General features: G+C 41.4%; 1 protein-coding gene across 1 annotated transcript in view; it reads right to left on the bottom strand.

Moving 5' to 3' along the window:
- Positions 1-1,753: 1,753 nt before the first annotated feature.
- The window catches only part of LOC106579319 (TANK-binding kinase 1-binding protein 1), a 66,478-nt gene continuing 50,060 nt past the window's right edge, over positions 1,754-18,171 (bottom strand). Inside the window, exons 6-11 of the mRNA XM_045702485.1 lie at positions 17,548-17,750; positions 17,307-17,368; positions 10,035-10,150; positions 5,795-6,261; positions 5,430-5,648; positions 1,754-4,779 (exon numbers count right to left, since the gene is read on the bottom strand). Coding sequence (XP_045558441.1) covers positions 4,651-4,779; positions 5,430-5,648; positions 5,795-6,261; positions 10,035-10,150; positions 17,307-17,368; positions 17,548-17,750 — 1,196 coding nt within the window. The 3' untranslated portion in view covers positions 1,754-4,650. The remainder of the gene's footprint in view (positions 4,780-5,429; positions 5,649-5,794; positions 6,262-10,034; positions 10,151-17,306; positions 17,369-17,547; positions 17,751-18,171) is intronic.

The raw sequence follows: 18,171 nt of genomic DNA, 5'->3' as shown, positions 1-18,171 counted from the left end.
GCTTTGAGTGTTCGAGTTCTTGAGGTATGACTCGAGGTTGAGAGCTGAAGCTAGGAAACGGAGGTGTGGTGTGGGGGTAGAGAGGGGGTTTTCGTCAGAAATACATACTACACCAGAGGATAAACATAAGTGTATTTGCTCATGTTTGAGGTCTCAACAAAAACGTGAATTTGCTTACGTCTGATTTGTAATAGGTGACAACTGGAGTTTAGGCTATTTTGTTTTACAGAGGAGGCAAGAAACAGAACAGAACAAGAGCTGTGACATTTTTGCTTTCTATATATACGGTGGTGTATGCTGTGGTGGAGTGTAGGCCTATGTGGTCCTGCAAAGGTTTTTCCGTAGATTCACCAATAACAAACAATCACACCGGACTGAGAGTTGTAAAATGGCTGAGTTGTAAAATGGCTGGCAATTTAGCATTTACAAATATACTGGCCCCTAAACCCACTATACATTTATTGCACTGTCAATGCAAACTAGTTATCAAACAACCTCACTTTAATAAAGCCGCAATATGTAACTTTTTGGGTGACCCGACCAAATTCACATAGAAATGTGTGTTATAGCTCTGTCATTCTCATTGAAAGCAAGTCTAATAAGAGGTTGATCTGTTGTATGTGCTCTATTGCTATGCTTCCAGTTCTTAAGTTTCGTTTTTGCGTCTTTTACTTTTGGTTTTGTACACCAGCTGCAAACAGCTGAAACTACAATATTTTTGGTTATGGAAAATATATTTCACAGCGGTTTAGATTGTACAGTGATAGTCTACACTATACTTGCTTGTTTTGTCACATAAACTGAAACGATTACAATTTTAGCAACCAGGAAATGGCGGAGTAATTTCTGCATAGTGCATCTTTAACCATAGTGGAATCATCGGAATTCTTTAGCTTGATACAACAGCAGAGCTCTACTCAAAGTTGATTACTTCTCAAAAAGTGTGGCATATTGGCAGCACATGTTTTCAATGTGGTGAGGAAAATGGTGTCACAACTACCTCAGCTCTCTCTCTCTCACAGTGTGTAGTCAGCACTGGGGCTGGAACAAATGAGTCTGATTACAGCTGCTGATGAGCCACTGCTTGTGCTGCACTGACAGCAGCATCCACAGTGCAACACAGCACACACATTTCATCACACACCTTGTGTGTGTTTTTTGTTTGTTTAACTATCCTTGTGGGTACCAGAAGTCCTCACAAGGATAGTAAAACAAGAACAATTCTGACAAGTGGGGACATTTAGGTTAGGTTTAGGATTAGGTTTAGGAGTTAGGGTTAGGTATAGTTTTAGGTTTAGGGTTAAGGTTAGGGTGCTGTTTAGATTAAGGGTTAGGGGTTAGGGTTAGGGAAAATAAGATTTTGGATGGTAATCAATTCTTTGGTCCCAGCAAGGATAGCAATACGAACTGTATGTGTGAGAGAGAGAGATTGGGTTCATGCCTATCTGTAACTTATAAAATAGACAGTAAAGAGGATGGATTGTGATTCCCAATGTGATTCCAACTGTCTGCTTCCCCCTTGTGCTTAGATTCCGCTCTGCAGTCTGGAGTGGCTCTGGGAGAGATAGATAGGATAGTTTGGAAATTAGACACCGCAGCAGCTTAGTAAAGACTGGCCTGGACAACTGTTTATCTCTGAATATTAGAGATACACAAGAAATATGTATAGGTACACAATAAATGCTATCTTGACTACTAAATAGTATTTATTGCGTATCTCTACATAAGTGAAACCAACCAATTCTGAGAGTCCTTTCAGTGCAAGTTCCAGTTTATTTTTCAGAAAATGTAGATACATTAAGAAAAAGTCACAACTCCTTACGCAACTATTTTTAATTTTTAAATACATGTTGTTGAAAGTCCTTGAAATCCAGCGGTGCACAAAATACCTCCATAGTGATTCTTCTTCCTCATTAGTGACCCTTTAGCTTGTTAGAAAGATCTGTTGAGCTCTTATCAGTCAGTCGTCAAGGGTGCCGCAGATAGGGTTCTTCCACGCGAGGGTTTACTGTTATCATCAGATAAGTCACAAAGCTAGGAAGAGGGTTTATAGACTTCGTCAACGTCAGTGTTTGATCTAATTTGAAACTTGCCGGAGGATTTGCAGCAAAACTTACCTCTTTGTGGATAGTGGTTTGAGTGTCAGACTGTGCAGTGTGTGTGTGTGTGTGTGTGTGTGTGTGTGTGTGTGTGTGTGTGTGTGTGTGTGTGTGTGTGTGTGGCCATTGCACTAACAACATACTGTATATACATTTGACTGCTTAACATTGTGAGCTGATAGGCGTGTTTGCTATGTACTACAGCTGCTGGTCAACATATTTTGGTCATGAATGCTTTCCTTAAAACAATATCATCTCTCCATTCCTATTTACATTGACATTTTAGTAATCTCTCCATTCATATCTGTGTATCATGTCTCCATTCATATCTGTGTATTATCTCTCCATTCATATCTGTGTGAACATGATATGCTTAATTGATACTTGGTCATCATCAAGAGAGATAAGTGTTTTTCCTGTACATAAATCTAATCTAGGCTTCTTTGGTTATGAAAGGGTACTTCATTCAAAGTAATCAAAAGGTACAATCCAACATGACATTCTGTACACAGCCAATGACAGACAATGTTGTCTTTGTGTGGGCTGGCTAACAATTGATACCATTATTCTAACTGCACAATCATATACATCACTGTTAGCTTCAAATGAGAATATAGATGTACTACCAGGGGCAGGAATGCGTGGGAACAGAGTTCCAAAAGTGAAATCATTTTGAGATGTAAAAATGTGTCTGTGTTTTTTTTTACATATTACCATAGGATTTTACATAGGTGAGTTTGATAATTTTCCACCCGTTTGTAGGCCTACTATAGAATATTTAGTAAACTATATATATATATATATATAGCTCTTATAGTAACCAAACTATGGTGTTCTACATTTCTTCTTTGGTACATTACAAATTGGGCCAAGAATATGTCAAATGCTTATCAACAGCATTCTGTATTAGTCATGTAGGTTGTTAAATTGATTGAAGATAAGATAGCAAGAACGGTACTTCAAACCAGTATGTTATAAAATAGATTAATAGCAGAATATGATTTTTCTGTGTATATTTTAAATTGGTAGCCAGGATAATAGAGATTATTAATAGCAGATGTCCTGATTAAAGTTATTGACCACAGAAGAACTTGCATTAGGCTTACAATACCTGTCTGTACACAGCTTTACACAGAGTGATATATGAATATACATAACAGTATAGAATATTTGCGGTTTATAAAAGGCCACTGATTTGCTCAAATCAATGTATGGCCCTTGTGTTATTTCATTGTTCAACTTGCCATGTTGGTGAATTCTGAATATAATTTTGTCCAAAATTGACAACCACCTAAATGCATTGATGGATACACATTGACACATTCACATTGACTGTATTTACACAGGCAGCCCAATTCTGATCTGTTACACTATGATTGGTGTGTTTTGACATGTGTAAACGCAGCCACTGTGTCTCACCAAAATGTCAGATAACAATTATGTACAACATATTCGACTCAATTAAAAAAAGCGATTCCATAATATTACCCCGAACACTCACTCTGAATTTTGGAGGTTATATTTGAAATATCTATGTATAAGATACAAAATACTAAGTGTGCCAGTGTTGGACTGTAAGGATTGAGAAATGTTTTCTTTTGGACAAAAGTGATAAATAGTGTTCCACTATAAGTGTTTTCAGGTGGTTTCTTCAGGAAGACTAAAGAGACTCCCAGTTGAATCACTGTTATCATGTACAAATATTTTCCATGCGCTCTTCCATATAAGGAGTCCTCCTTTCCTACTATCTATATACAGCTGTGTGCAAGCCTGTGAGGGTGAAATGTCATCAACATTGTGACACATTATCATTTGGAGAAAAAAAAAAGAAAATATATCTTAAGATTTGTTTTACTTGTTACTGAACAGATATATCAAACTATACATTAAATGGAAAATATGGGGGGGGGTATGCTTTAATATAGGCTCATTTAGGTTCATTTAAGGCGCTAAGATTCATATAGAGTTTTGATCAGGCCACAAGCCTAAAGATAAACTGCCTATGCGTTCCTTCCACTCCACTACAGAGAGGTCGTCACACCAACTACATGCCCGCCCTGCAGGACAAATTCATTTCTGCACACAATTAACACAGCCATCCTCTCTCCATAACATAACTCTGACTGCACACCGTAAAGCCCTGAAGAAAAAACAGACCTTGATCTATCCATTAGAGTCACCCAAATAATTCCAGGAATTCATTGTGTTGGTCTGTATTGCTGTACATAGGTAGAGAGGAAAGTAAAGCAGGACGCTTTACAGCAAATAGTACTGGTAAAGTGTGAGATATAAAAACAAATGGACTGCAAGTTGCCTGGAATGTCCCTGATCTTGCATCTGTCAAGGAAATTGTCTGTCATGAACCTCAACGCCATCCATGTCATTTCTTAAACCACCTATTTTTCCAAACATGCTAATAAACCCACAAAAAGCCCTCAAGTATTGTCAAACAAAAGCTAGCCAGCTTAAAAACGTAACAAAACCTAAAATAACTCCACAATAAGTAAAAAATAGTAGCAACTAAAAAGAGGGTGCAGTGCTGCCATGGCGATCAGATCTTGCTGTTCTCAAGGTGCGAGTCGATGTGCTTGATGAGGGCGTCGTCAGGGTAACCAATGGGGAAGATGAGCTGGCACAGAGGGCAGCTCCTCATGTCACTCTCTTCTGTCTCCATCCACAGCTGTATTCAAAGCGCACACACACACACACACACACACACACACACACACACACACACACACACACACACACACACACACACACACACACACACACACACACACACACACACACACACACACACACACACACACACACACACACACACACACACACAGCATTCAGGTCAACAAGCAGTGTGGGTCTATGGCAGGGCTGCTCAACCCTCGTCCTCGAGATCTACCGTCCTGTGGGTTTTCAGTCCAACCCTAATTTAACACATCTGATTCTACTTAGCTGCATCAGATATGCTAAATTAGGGTTGGACTGAAAACCTACAGGACAGTAGATCTCCAGGAAGAGGGTTGGGCAGCCCTGGTCTATGGCAACTATTCATTATAATATTTGGACCATTTAGATCATTTCATGAAGAAAATAAGCTCATATGTAAAGGTGCATTAGAACAAATGTCATGTGACACAGAGCATTTCCCATTAAATAGCACAGTGCAGGAAGGCATTAACAAGTCAAGGGCAGTTCTCTTTCAAAGACATATTTTGATTGAGGGGGATAAGAAGCTAACCTTGACCCATTTTACAATTTTAGAGATTTGTTGTGATAGAATAATGATATTCTACAGTATATTTGGGATAGAGTGTGTGTGTAACTCACATTGATGGAGGGCCAGGACTGGGCGTGCTCTGTCTGCAGGTAACTTGGCGGGTGGCAGGTCAGGGTGTTGGGTCTGGAGGGGATGGGGAAGGGCGAGCAGGACGCCGGCCCCCTCATGACCCCATGAGGCGACACATTGTTGGGCACGCCCAGCGTCCGTGGGGGGCTGATGGGGTGCGGGCAGGTCCACTCCTCCTCGTCTTCAGAGGACTGCGGCAGCTGGGGGGGCGGGCGTGGGGGGTGGCAGGGGCTCAAAGTGCAGGTGAGACCTCGGAGAGACCTCGGACAGGGGGAAGGGCAGCTCTCGAGAGTGGCGGGAACTTTCATGGAGGCCCACCTCGCTGCCGGCCCTCTGCAGCCCAGACTGGGAACCTCGGAGCTGGCCTCCTCTGTGGGGGGACCCCCCCATGCTGGGAGCCTCCATGCTGGTGCTGCTGATGCTGCTTGGAGTAGCTGGAGTCCCTGTAGGGCCGGGGCTTGGGCAGGGTGGACACGGGGTCCAGGCTGAGGCGCGGCGGCCGCTGGTAGGCCGAAGGGTCTGCGACCTCGGAGTAGCTGCGACGGCCCTGGAAGCTAGCCCTCAGGTGGTGGCTGGCTGGCCGGCAGGAGTAGGAGGCGGGCCCATCATTGATATCCAGCAGGGGCGAGCGTCGGTGCATGTCTGGGGAGAGGCGCTGTGGCTGGAGAACTGGGGAGCGACGCTGGGGGATGGGGGAGTGGTGCTGGGGCGGGATGGGGGAGTGGCGCTGGGGCGGGATGGGAGAGTGGCGCTGGGGCACAGGGGAGTGGCGTTGGTGATGAATGGGAGATGGGGGGTGGGATTGGCGTTGGACTGAGGAAACAGAAGAGACGGGGAGTCAGAGAGCAGCACACAAGACTGTCTCTGGAAGACAAAAGTTATTACATCTCGCCAAAATAGGACTAAAGCCTGTTGTTACTTGTTACTCATAAGTACAGTGCATTCGGAAAGTATTCAGACCCCTTGACTTTTCCCACTTTACTACAATACAGCCTTATTCTAAAATAGATTTTTTTTTTTTTAAATGTATTCAACCTGGCCTGGTTTTTGCTCTGACAACTGTGGGACAGGTGTGAGCCTTTCCAAATAATGTCCAATCAACTGAATTTACCACAGGTGGAGTCCAATGAAGTTGTAGAAACATCTCAGGGATGGTCAATGGGAACAGGATGGACCTGAGCTCAATTTCGAGTCTCACAGCAAAGAGTCTGTATAGTCATGTAACTAAGGTATTTCTGTTTTCTATTTTTAATAAATTAGCTAAAAAAAACTATAAAAAAAAAACTGTTTTTGCTTTGTCATTATGGGGTATTGTGTGTAGATTGAGATTTTTATTTTATTTAACACATTTTAAAATAAGGCTGTAATGTAACAAAATGTGGAAAAAGGGAAGGGTTTTGAATACTTTCCGAATGCACTGTACATACAGGTGGTTGGCAGGTTGCCTAGCGGTTATAGCGTTGGGCCAGTAAATGCAAGGTTGCTAGTTCCAATCTGTCAATCTGCCCTTGAGCAAGGCACTTAACCCTAATTGCTCCAGAGTTGCTGTCAAAAATGACTGTGACCCCACTCTGGGGGAGTTTGTATATCCCAAAAAATACATTTCCATTTCACACAGAAGGAAACTAATGCTGCAGGAAATGTGGATTATAATTAATGGACATTTTTGTAGGGGTTGATACATTTTTGTTAGGGCAAATCAAGTCTGAAATTTTTGGTGGAAATTATAAACTTTAGAAGCCTTTTTTAACCTCAAATACACTACAATGAGTATTTTCTGTTGTGCAGGAAAATTCTCTGTGACAACAGAGTGATCTGTATGAAAAGTAACTAGGGCCAGGAGGACTTTTTGTCTGGTAACGTCTCTAGCAATAACACAGAATCAAATATATTTTTGATAATGAAGAAAAAGTGTATAATCTTTCATATCTACCATATCACATTATGCTATTTTCCTGAATAACATTTCTCTACTTCTTTCTACAGTGCGTCAGACACGCTGTGTTGCTCTGGATTTGCAATGCAAATATGTTTGTCTGATCACAAAGCATAAATCAATTCTCCACAAGCAGCGCACTCGACAAGATAGGCAAAAAAATTACATTTTTGAATACATTATTTTCCCCTCACCTAAGACACAGATCTAATTGAATGTTGACACATTTTACAGTACAGTATGAGATGCTTCCTGTAATCTTGCGACAGCTATCAGCAATTTAGCAACAAAAAAAGATGGGTGCATCGATGAATCAGAAGCATCTCAAAGGGGAAACATTTATGGTTCTGCGGTTGAGTGAAAAAAGGGTAAATGGTGTTCTTGAACTCTCCACCGAGTCTTGAAATAGAGAGAAAACAGAGACTTGAGAAAACAGAGACTTGAGGAGAGAACGTAGGTTTTTCAGCACACATACAGATGAAGGATCTTAATTTGATCAGTCTTTTGTTGCTAAGAATTGTCCTGCATAGCAGGAAATGCAAACTTGTAGTGTATTCAAGGTTTAAAAAGGCTTCTAGAGTTCGTAATAATAATTCACATTTCCTGTTGCTGCAGGATTATTTTCCTGCTGGAGCAAACTGGCTCAAATTAAGATCCTACATCTGTACTGTATATGTTGCTCTGCAACCCCAGGAGAGTAAAAAAACTGCTGTAGGCCTACTTACTTTACACTATACAGTGCGTTCAGAAAGTATTCAGACCCCTTGACTTTTTCAATTTTTCCGTACAAAAGTATGTGGACACCCCTTAAAATTAGTGGATTCGGCTATTTCAGCTACACCCGTTGCTGACAGGTGTATAAAATTGACCACACAGCCATGCAAACTCCATAGACAAACATTGGCAGTAGAATGGCCTTACTGAAGAGCTCAGTGACTTTCAATGTGGCACCGTCATAAGATGACACTTTTTCAACAAGTCAGTTCGTCAAATTTCTTCCCTGCTTGAGCTTCCCCAGTCAACACTGCTATTGTAAAGTGGAAAGTCTAGGAGCAACAACGGTTCAGCTGTGAAGTGGTAGGCCACACAAGCTCACAGAACTAGACTGCCTTGTGCTGAAGCGCATAGTATGTAAAAATCGTCTGTCCTCACTACAGAGTTCCAAACTGCCTCTGAAAGCAATTTCAGCACAATAACTATTTTCAGGAGCTTCATGAAATGGGTTTCCATGGCCGAACAGCCGCACACAAGCCTAAGATCACCATATGCAATGCCAAGCGTCGGCTGTGGTGTAAAGCTCGCTGCCATTGGACTCTGGAGCAGTGGAAACGCGTTCTTTGGAGTGAGGAATCATGGTTCACCATCTGGCAGTCCGACGGACAAATCTGGGTTAGGCGGATGCCAGGGGAACGCAACCTGCTCCAATGCGTAGTGCCAACTGTAAAGTTTGGGTGGAGGAGGAATAATGGTCTGGGGCTGGTTTTCATGGTTCGGGCTAGGCCCCTTAGTTCCAGTTCACAATGACATTCTAGACGATTCTGTGCTTCCAAATTTGTGTCAACAGTTTGGGGAAGGGTCTTTCCTGTTTCAGCATGACAATGCCCCCGTGCACAAAGTGAGGTCCATACAGAAATGGTTTGTCGAGATCGGTGTAGAAGAACTTGACTGGCCTGCACAAAGCCCTGACCTCAGTCCCATCGAACACCTTAGGGATGAATTGGAACGTCGACTGCGAGCCTAATCACCAAACATCAGTGCTCGACCTCTTTAATGCTCTTGTGACTGAATGGAAGCAAGTCCCCGCAGCTATGTTCCAACATCTAGTGGAAAGCCTTCCCAGAAGAGTGGAGGCTGTTATAGCAGCAAAGGGGGGACCAACTCCATATTAATGCCCATGATTTTAGAATGAGATGTTCGATGAGCAGGTGTCCACATACTCTTGGTCATGTAGTGTACATTCCAGTTCCTTGATAGTCTAGTTCATTGCTCTCTTTTCCGGTTAAAATTACCAAGCTGAGGGAGTGAGCTGTAAGCCGTAGTATACTGTATGTCCCATATCCTCCCTACCTTCGTTGTGCCCTTGAGCAAAGCTCTTTATCTGTAATTGCACCAGGGGTGTTGCTCTGCAGCAGCCCCCGTCCTTCTCCCATCCTGTGATGTGTGTGTTGTGTGTCAGGTTGGGTACTGTGACAGCAACAAATAAAAAATATCTACGCAATTGGGCCAATGAAGCAAGTATTGTTTTGTAAGGTGAGCATGACAATGCTGCTTTCAAGATGTATGTATATAGCTTGTTCATTACCCTTCCCAGTGTCTGTAAAAAAAAAAGCGTGCATTGAAACACATTTTTGGGTTGGGGTTTGTGGTAAAGAGGTAGCTGTTGATATGACAGAGGAAGACAAAAGGCGCTGCAGTTTGAAAGTTGTAAATGTTCCCAGCGGACAAAACTGGTTGCAACAACGTTATTATAGAGTATTTTGTGACGTCATGGTCAGGTTTAAAGGATATTTTTAAATATGTTTTTAAGACGTTTTTTAACGATTTTTTAAAATACATTTTTATTAAGATGTAAACTTCTGAAGGTATGTTGCTAACCTGGGCTAGCCTGTTAAATGTGGGCCATATATCCTTCTCTAGCGATGTTACTAACCTGGGCTATGATGCTCCTGGGAGGTCTTCTTCAGGATCTCTTTCTGTTTGGAGCTCAGTTTCTGCAGACGTCCCAACTCCTCAGTTAGCTCTGTGTAGGCTAGTGCCAAATTCACCCTGCAGGGGGAAAGAACCGAGTTGATCAACCAATCAACCAACCAATCAAACAATCAAAATCCCCCTTTGAAATCATTCTACTGATATTGCTTTCAAATGTGTGTACCCACTGAGGTTACCTGACTAAATACATTCTAGTTTTCAAAATGTCTATGGTTATTTACACTTGACATCTATCCTACATCTATCTAAGCAGTTCCTAGATGCATTCCTTTCTCATCTCCAGATTGACTGTATACCAACTACATTGTTGATATCATTGCATAATATAGAGTATTTTTTTGAATACCAATCATATTAATCACACATGAATCACACCATTGTAAAGTAGTCAGACGTAAAGCAGACAGCCAGCTGCCTCAACATTACACCCAGGCATTTTCCATGATAACGAGGCAGCTATTTCAAACAACTCTGTTACAAGGCAACACGGGTGGTATTTGAAAACATAAAAAGAGCAAAAAAGCAGTGGTTGTGGTAGATGGCAGCAGTGTGTATGTGCTATCCAGCCTATGATCTGATAAAACATAGCTTATCTGAGCTCAAAAACAAATTTCACATAAGACTCTTGTGATTTACTTGAACATTGATGATGGTGGTAGATAATATGGTGATATGACAGAAAATGAACACACATCCTATTGCGTGAGGTGCTAGTTATGGAAAATGTGAAGCTTTAAAAAAGAAAAGAGTCTGACAATTCTGATCTTTTTTCCACTAATTGGTCTTTTGACCAATCATATCAGATCTTTTCACATCAGATATTTTTCTGGAGCTGATGTGATTGGTCAGAAGTCCAATTAGTGAAAAAAGATCAGAATTGGTCTGCTGTGTAAACGCAGCCTATTGGTATTTGCTGTGTGATTTATTTGACCTTTTATTTGACCTACCTCAGCAATGTTTTAATATTATTTTATTTTACAGATGATAAAATTAAGCGGTGTGGTAAATCAGACTGCATTGAAAAATAGAGAGTGCATCTTTTATCTCATCTTTTATCCGACGGACTAATCTGGGTTAGGCGGATGCCAGGGGAACGCTACCTGCTCCAATGCGTAGTGCCAACTGTAAAGTTTGGGTGGAGGAGGAATAATGGTCTGGGGCTGTTTTTCATGGTTCGGGCTAGGCCCCTTAGTTCCAGTTCACAATGACATTCTAGACGATTCTGTGCTTCCAAATTTGTGTCAACAGTTTGGGGAAGGGTCTTTCCTGTTTCAGCATGACAATGCCCCCGTGCACAAAGCGAGGTCCATACAGAAATGGTTTGCCGAGATCGGTGTAGAAGAACTTGACTGGCATGTACAAAGCCCTGACCTCAGCCCCACGAACTGACTTGTTGGAAAGGTGGCATTCTATGACGGTGCCACATTGAAAGTCGCTGAGCTCTTCAGTAAGGCCATTCTACTGCCAATGTTTGTCTATGGAGATTGCAGGGCTGTGTGCTCGATTTTATACACCTGTCAGCAACGGGTGTAGCTGAAATAGCCAAATCCACTAATTTCAAAGGGTGTCCACATACTTTTGTGTATATTGTGTATGTTCGAGTCACGTCAGGGACAATTTTAGCATTTTAGCTAACCTTTTTCCTAACCATAACCTAATTCTCTTAACCTGCTACGTTAATTCTCCTAACCTGCTGCACAAGTTCTCCTAACCTTTTACGAAAAGTAACTTTTGCTAGTCAAAACCGGCAGGCCTTCTCTGACAACATTGTTAGTCTCCACTAATGCAATACACCTATATCTTTGATCTTTATCCCAAAGAGAAACAATTACTGTATTTAGCCAAACAACAAAGATCATGGACAATAATGTATGAACCACGTACTGTATTATAATTTCAACCAGGTATATCGCCACTAACGTCATACAACATTTTAAAATGGGGAGGAGGGAGGAAGATCGGTGTCAATGTGTACCCAAACAGATCTTATAAAGCTTATCTGCACTCTCAAACTCATTTCAATAAAGCCTTCTGTGTGTTTTACTTGAATCTGACTCCGCTTCCTCTACATAGTGATGGTGGAAGATAAGAGAAATATGGTGTCAGACAAACACTGACTTCCCATATACTTCAACTGCGCGACCAGAAATTGAGCAATTGTAATAATTGTAATACATCCTATATGGCCATGAGAAGTCTCAAATTATGAGTACTCTCACAACCCACTGTACGTAGAAGGGAGAGGGAAGCACATGCAGTACCAATAGAAAACATATCACATGTTGCATGGAGTTTTTTTAACCAGTAAACATCACCAAACACTAAACCATCAGATAATGGAAATTACAGTCATCACTTGTCATTATTGTGAATCTTTTCCATTTCCCTCAATAGTTCTCCTACCTACATAATCGGTCTTCACCATTTATTTTTCAGGAGAATGATGCTGCCACCACAAATGAATCATAGCTATGGAACATCTCAATGTTTATCTAAGATACAATTAATTTAATTTCTATTTAAAGATTTATGAAAAGATATCATTCCACAAAATTCTGTCATTTTGGTCACAGAGACATTTCATTCATAAGTTCCACCAGTTAGTCAGTAGAATCAGTTGTTCAGACAGGCCTACACCTACATTTATGCATGACCCAGACAGAGTGGGTCATGCATAACACCTTCACAACAATCTGAAAATACAATAGATCATCCATAACTTACAGGAACTGTGGAAACCATTGATGACATTGGGAAAAAAACAGTCCTCTTCTTCCCAACTGCCTCTATCCAACTCTTTCATGTATATGGAAGTACCTGTATTCGCTTTGAGTTGAAATCCCCTTACCTTCTTTTACAGTCCAAGGGGAATGTCTGAGTGACAGTTTCCAGTCTCTCGCCATTTTTTCACACAGAACTGTATTTATTGACTGTTTTGACATATGCAACTCTTCCTTTTCACACTTCGGCTCACACAAGTCTCAACGTCGCCTGTGCCTTTTGACAATCTTTGAAAAGATGGCTTGGAAAGCAACACATCTCACTCACAACACCTTGTGCAATATCTTATGTGTGAACACCTCTGTTGGTTCATAAACACTGCCAAGACTTCAATGCGCTGCATCCCCCTTCGTTTTGGAAAAGCTTTTTGGAAGTGTTTGAGTCTGTGTGTGTGCAGGGATTGGCAAAAATTACAAAATACAATTACAAAATACCAATACCAAGCTCAATATATCAAAATAAACTACAAAATACTTGTATTTCGAAATGTATTTAATTAAAATACATGTATATTGTATTTTAAAATACAGAAATACATTTGCAAGAAGCCAGCCCAAACAGCAACAACATTCTCAGTAACAGTTATAGACACATTTTATTTGCTATGACTGTGATATGTTGTTGTTTATCTGACTTAGAAGTCACTCTGGATAAGAGTGTCTGCTAAATGACCAAAATGTAAATGTACTGTATATGTATTAAATGAACATACCAAAATGAACTGCAAAGCACACTGGGTTTATTATTGGCCTTGTTTCAGGGCAGAGCTCATTAGATTCATATTCAGCATGATATGCAATTGTTCATTTTTAAATGTACATTTATATTGAGTTCCTTTAGTAGACACTCTTATCACACCATAGTGCCATCAGACTTCTGATACCAATGCAGGGTGAACGAGGGCCACAAAATGGTGAATCGCTATAAAAAAAAGAGTATTGAAAAGTATTTAGTATTTTGAAAATACAAAATGCAACTCTCGAAAGTCTCTTGTTACAAAATACATTGGAGTGTAGTTCAGCACAGTGTAATACAAAATACAAAATACTCAGAAGTAAATCAAATGAATATTTCAAATACATGGAACAAAAATACACATCTGTGTGTGTATGTGTTTTCATGCATGCCTTTTCTGTGTGTGTGTGTGTGTGTGTGTGTGTGTGTGTGTGTGTGTGTGTGTGTGTGTGTGTGTGTGCATGTGCCTGTGTAGGAGGAAAGATGATGACTGTTATATAGCGAGGAAGAAATTCATGACAGCCAATCTATATGCTGGTTGTGTGTGGGAGATTAAGTGCGTGTGTGGGCCGTATGAGCTGGATTTGACCTCTGAGCACATTTTAGAGCGTATGGACTGTAGGCTTGCTGTTTCTGTAACTACTACACAGTTTCTTGGCCTGTATGCTCTAACATCTATTTTGCTCTGCTATTGAGTACGGCCTGTCTGCTCTCACTCAACTGTAAGAAATGCAGATCCTAAATACAACTCAACATATACATACACCATATAATTTCTCAGTAAAAGTTCCATTTGGTCAATGATATTTAATAACAAAAAGCAATGGATGACAAATTCTGGTATGTAAAGTTGCAGAGGCAAAGGTAATAAGGCCCCATAGCCCTCTTTAGGTCTCTGATGAAGATAAGCACTAAATGAGTGCTGGCTTTCGACTCTCATGTCCACAGCCTACACAGTGTCAGAAGTTACCCACTGGGCACAGACTTCAATGTCTAGTTTCGGTTGAGGAGCCAATTTACATGAATTCAACGTGAAATCAACCAAAAATATCACCATGTCATTGGATTTAGGTTCAAATTTGGGTGAAAAAAAGACAAAATGCCCTTACGTTGATGACTTTTTGCAAAACCAATCAGTTTTTTCGAGTTGATTTAATAACATCATTGATAGATTTTTTGGGATGAAATTATGTGGAAATAATGTTGATTCAACCAGTTTTTTTCCCAGTGGCTGTAATAACACATGATCTACTGTATACTATGTGTTGTTCCTTACAGTTGGCTCTTTGTCTTTCTGAATTTGTTTTACATTGAAAATGTGATCTCCATACTATGGAACTGAACAAAGCAATTACAATTGTCAGCAATTATGTCAACCAAGTCAAGTTCATTCCAAAACAATCTACACAATCAAATGAAGGCATTCAATAATCTCTACATTTTTCCTGACCATTTGAAGCCAATTATAAGGGTCTGTTGGATATCATAAGATGAATGCACCAATTTGTAAGTCGCTCTGGATAAGAGCGTCTGCTAAATGACGTAAATGTAAATGTGAGGGCCAAACTGTTGCTCTTCAGAACATGCAACACACATGACCAGTTCCACATGAATCTGAGCCATTTACAATAAATGAGAGCACTTACAAGAAGTCAGCTGCCATTCAGAAAGAAAATTACAGCTAACAGGTTGGTTGGTGAGTAAGGATAGGAAAGCAAGATGTGACTAGAAAAGTAGTAGGCTTCCCCTCCCAGGCCTCTAGCACACTCAACCTTAGCCATTCTACCATACACTTTACTTCCACTTTCTTATCGAAACAGTGTTTGCATTTCACTCCCCTCAAACTTGTCGTGAGTGTGGTTTTGCACTAGCTTGTGGGCGAGCTGTGTGTGGCATGACTGTGTCTAGGACAGGGGTATTCAACAGGGGTCCACAGCGTGAGTTTTGGTTCCTCTGAGAAACAACAAATGACGACTGCTGTATGTCAGGAAGCTCTTGTGCCCACACTGCCCTCTATTGTTGTATTATATATTACCACACAACACACAACTAGGCTCCTCATCACAAGTCTGTTCCCCCCATTCAAAGAGACTGAGGTTCACATAATTATCCAGTGCAAGGCTTATGGGCATAGCCGTGGGAAGGAGGGGTGCAAAAATCGGAATATTTTTTTTGATATATACGTTATTTTCCGAAAACAATATGTAATATTTTTTCACAATAGTGCACTGGGCATTTAATAGTCCTGTATTAGCAGACCGACGTAAACATCTTCAGCGCGGGCAAAAAGTGTTTCCAGGACCCCCCCCCATGAGAAAAATTGCACCATCCCCTCTCCCAAACTATAGTGAACAAAAATATAAACGTGACATGCAACAATTTCAAAGATTTTACTGAGTTACAGTTTATATAAGGAAATCAGTCAATTGAAATAAATAAATTAGGCCTTAATCTATGGATTTCACATGACTGAGAATACAGATGTGCATCTGTTGGTCACAGGTAGTGGCGTGGATCAGAAGACCAGTTAGTATCTGGTGTGACCACCATTTACCTCATGCAGCGCGACACATCTCCTTCGCATAGAGTTGATGAGTCTGTTGATTGTGGGCCTGTGGAATGTTGTCCCATTCCCCTTCAATGGCTGTGCGACATTGCTGGATATTAGTGGGAACTGGAACTACCTGTCGTACAGGTCGATCCAGAGCATCCCAAACGTGCTCAATGGGTGATATGTTTGATGAGTATGCAGGCCACTGACGAACTGGGACATTTTCAGCTTCCAAGAATTGTGTACAGATCCATGCGACATTATCATGCACGGACTACAATGTATTCTACAATGTAGAGAAACAATAACAATAAAGGAAAACCCTGGAATGAGTAGGTGTGTCCAAACTTTTTACTGGTACTATACGTTGGAGGTGGCTTACAGTAGAGAAATCAACGTTCAATTCTCTGGCAACAACTCTGGTGGACATTCCTGCAGTCAGCATGCCAATTGCACTCTCCCTTGTGTTGTGTGACAAAACTGCACATTTTAGAGTGGCCTTTTATTGTCCCCAACACAAGATGCACCTCATTAATGATCATGCTGTTAATCAGCTTCTTGGTATGCCACATCTGTCAAGTGGATGGATTATCTTGGCAAAGGAGAAATGTTCACTAACAGGGATGTAAACAAATTTGTGCACAATATTTGAGAGAAATAAGCTTTTCGTGCATATGGAACATTTCTGGGATCTTTTATATCAGCTCACAAAACATGGAACCAACACTTTACATGTTGCGTTTATATTTTTGTTCAGTGTACTTCCCGCGGCTATGCTGTACTAGTAGCCAACTGTACTAGTAATACATCAAAGAATGTATATGTGATGGAAAGGCCATTATTCTAGGCAGAGTTCAACTTTAAGACGGTCCTGGAAAAGGGCTCATTTAGGTTTTAATGAGTTCCTTAAAGGTTACCTTAGTCAGACCAAACCGTTACACCCTCTAGACTAGAGTCTAGACCTTCAGATATGGGTCAGGTACAGCTCCTAGTGAAACGTTACTGTTTACTACTATTCTCTCCCTCTTATCTCTCTCCGTGTCTCTCTCTCCGTGTCTCTCTCTCCGTCTCTCTCTCTCTCGCAGTCTAAGAGGTTGCAGGTCTTATGGAAGTGTCACACAGTAAATGGTTGTTGTCTTCACTTACTGCTCATCTCCCACCTTCTTGATCCACTCCACATCACACTGCTCACACGACGAAGTCATTTCCTGCCGAAGTAGAGCGGGAAAACAGATTAGCATGCAGGTGCTCGAAGCAAGAGCCAAGCGAGAACAAGAGTTAGACAGAACTGACTATGCTTTAGAAAATAGAGGGAGAATGTACCAGTTTGTAAGACGTACCAGTGTGTTAGGTGTGTGTGTGTTAGGTGTGTGTGTTGTTCACTGACCCTCTCTATGTGGTTGTTCTGGATCTGTTTCAGCTCCTCCTGCAGTCTCTCACACTCGGCCTTCACTTCCTGTTCCCTCTGACACGCCCCCTGGGCCTGGTGCCGCGCCCCCTCTAGCTCCGCCTCCAGACGCTGCAGCTTCAGGTCTGACAGAGTGTCTAGACTACGAGAGTTCTGTAGGGTCAGCGCAGGACAGTCCAGCACTGCGGAGGGGAAACGCAACACCAACACATGATCAATCTAGAGGGATTTAATTATACCAGGGTTTATACCATTCATCCTTATACTTTGCAGCGAAGGGATAAGGGATAGTGATGTGGACTTCCAGCCAGATAAGAGCTCCACGTATCTTCATTCTCCACCTGGGTGGAGGAGCGTGCATGGGCACAGCCTCGGACACCAGCTCATACAGACGCCGTCACTGAGCCAGTAGCTATTGTGATAGAGGAGTCGTCTATCTCATCTCACCATCCACCTCACACAGGCAATGACACACTGACACTGGAAAAAAACACATACACACAACTCACACTGATAGAAAACACACAAATCCTTTCTAACACAGTATATTGCCCACACTCTCTTGCACGCAACTTCTGAAATTACATCAAACGCACACATTGG

Source organism: Salmo salar, chromosome ssa19, assembly GCF_905237065.1.
Source record: "Salmo salar chromosome ssa19, Ssal_v3.1, whole genome shotgun sequence".
NCBI classification, from domain to species: domain Eukaryota; kingdom Metazoa; phylum Chordata; class Actinopteri; order Salmoniformes; family Salmonidae; genus Salmo; species Salmo salar.
Note: the sequence above shows the minus strand (reverse complement) of the source record. Positions and strands in the feature narration are given on the sequence as shown.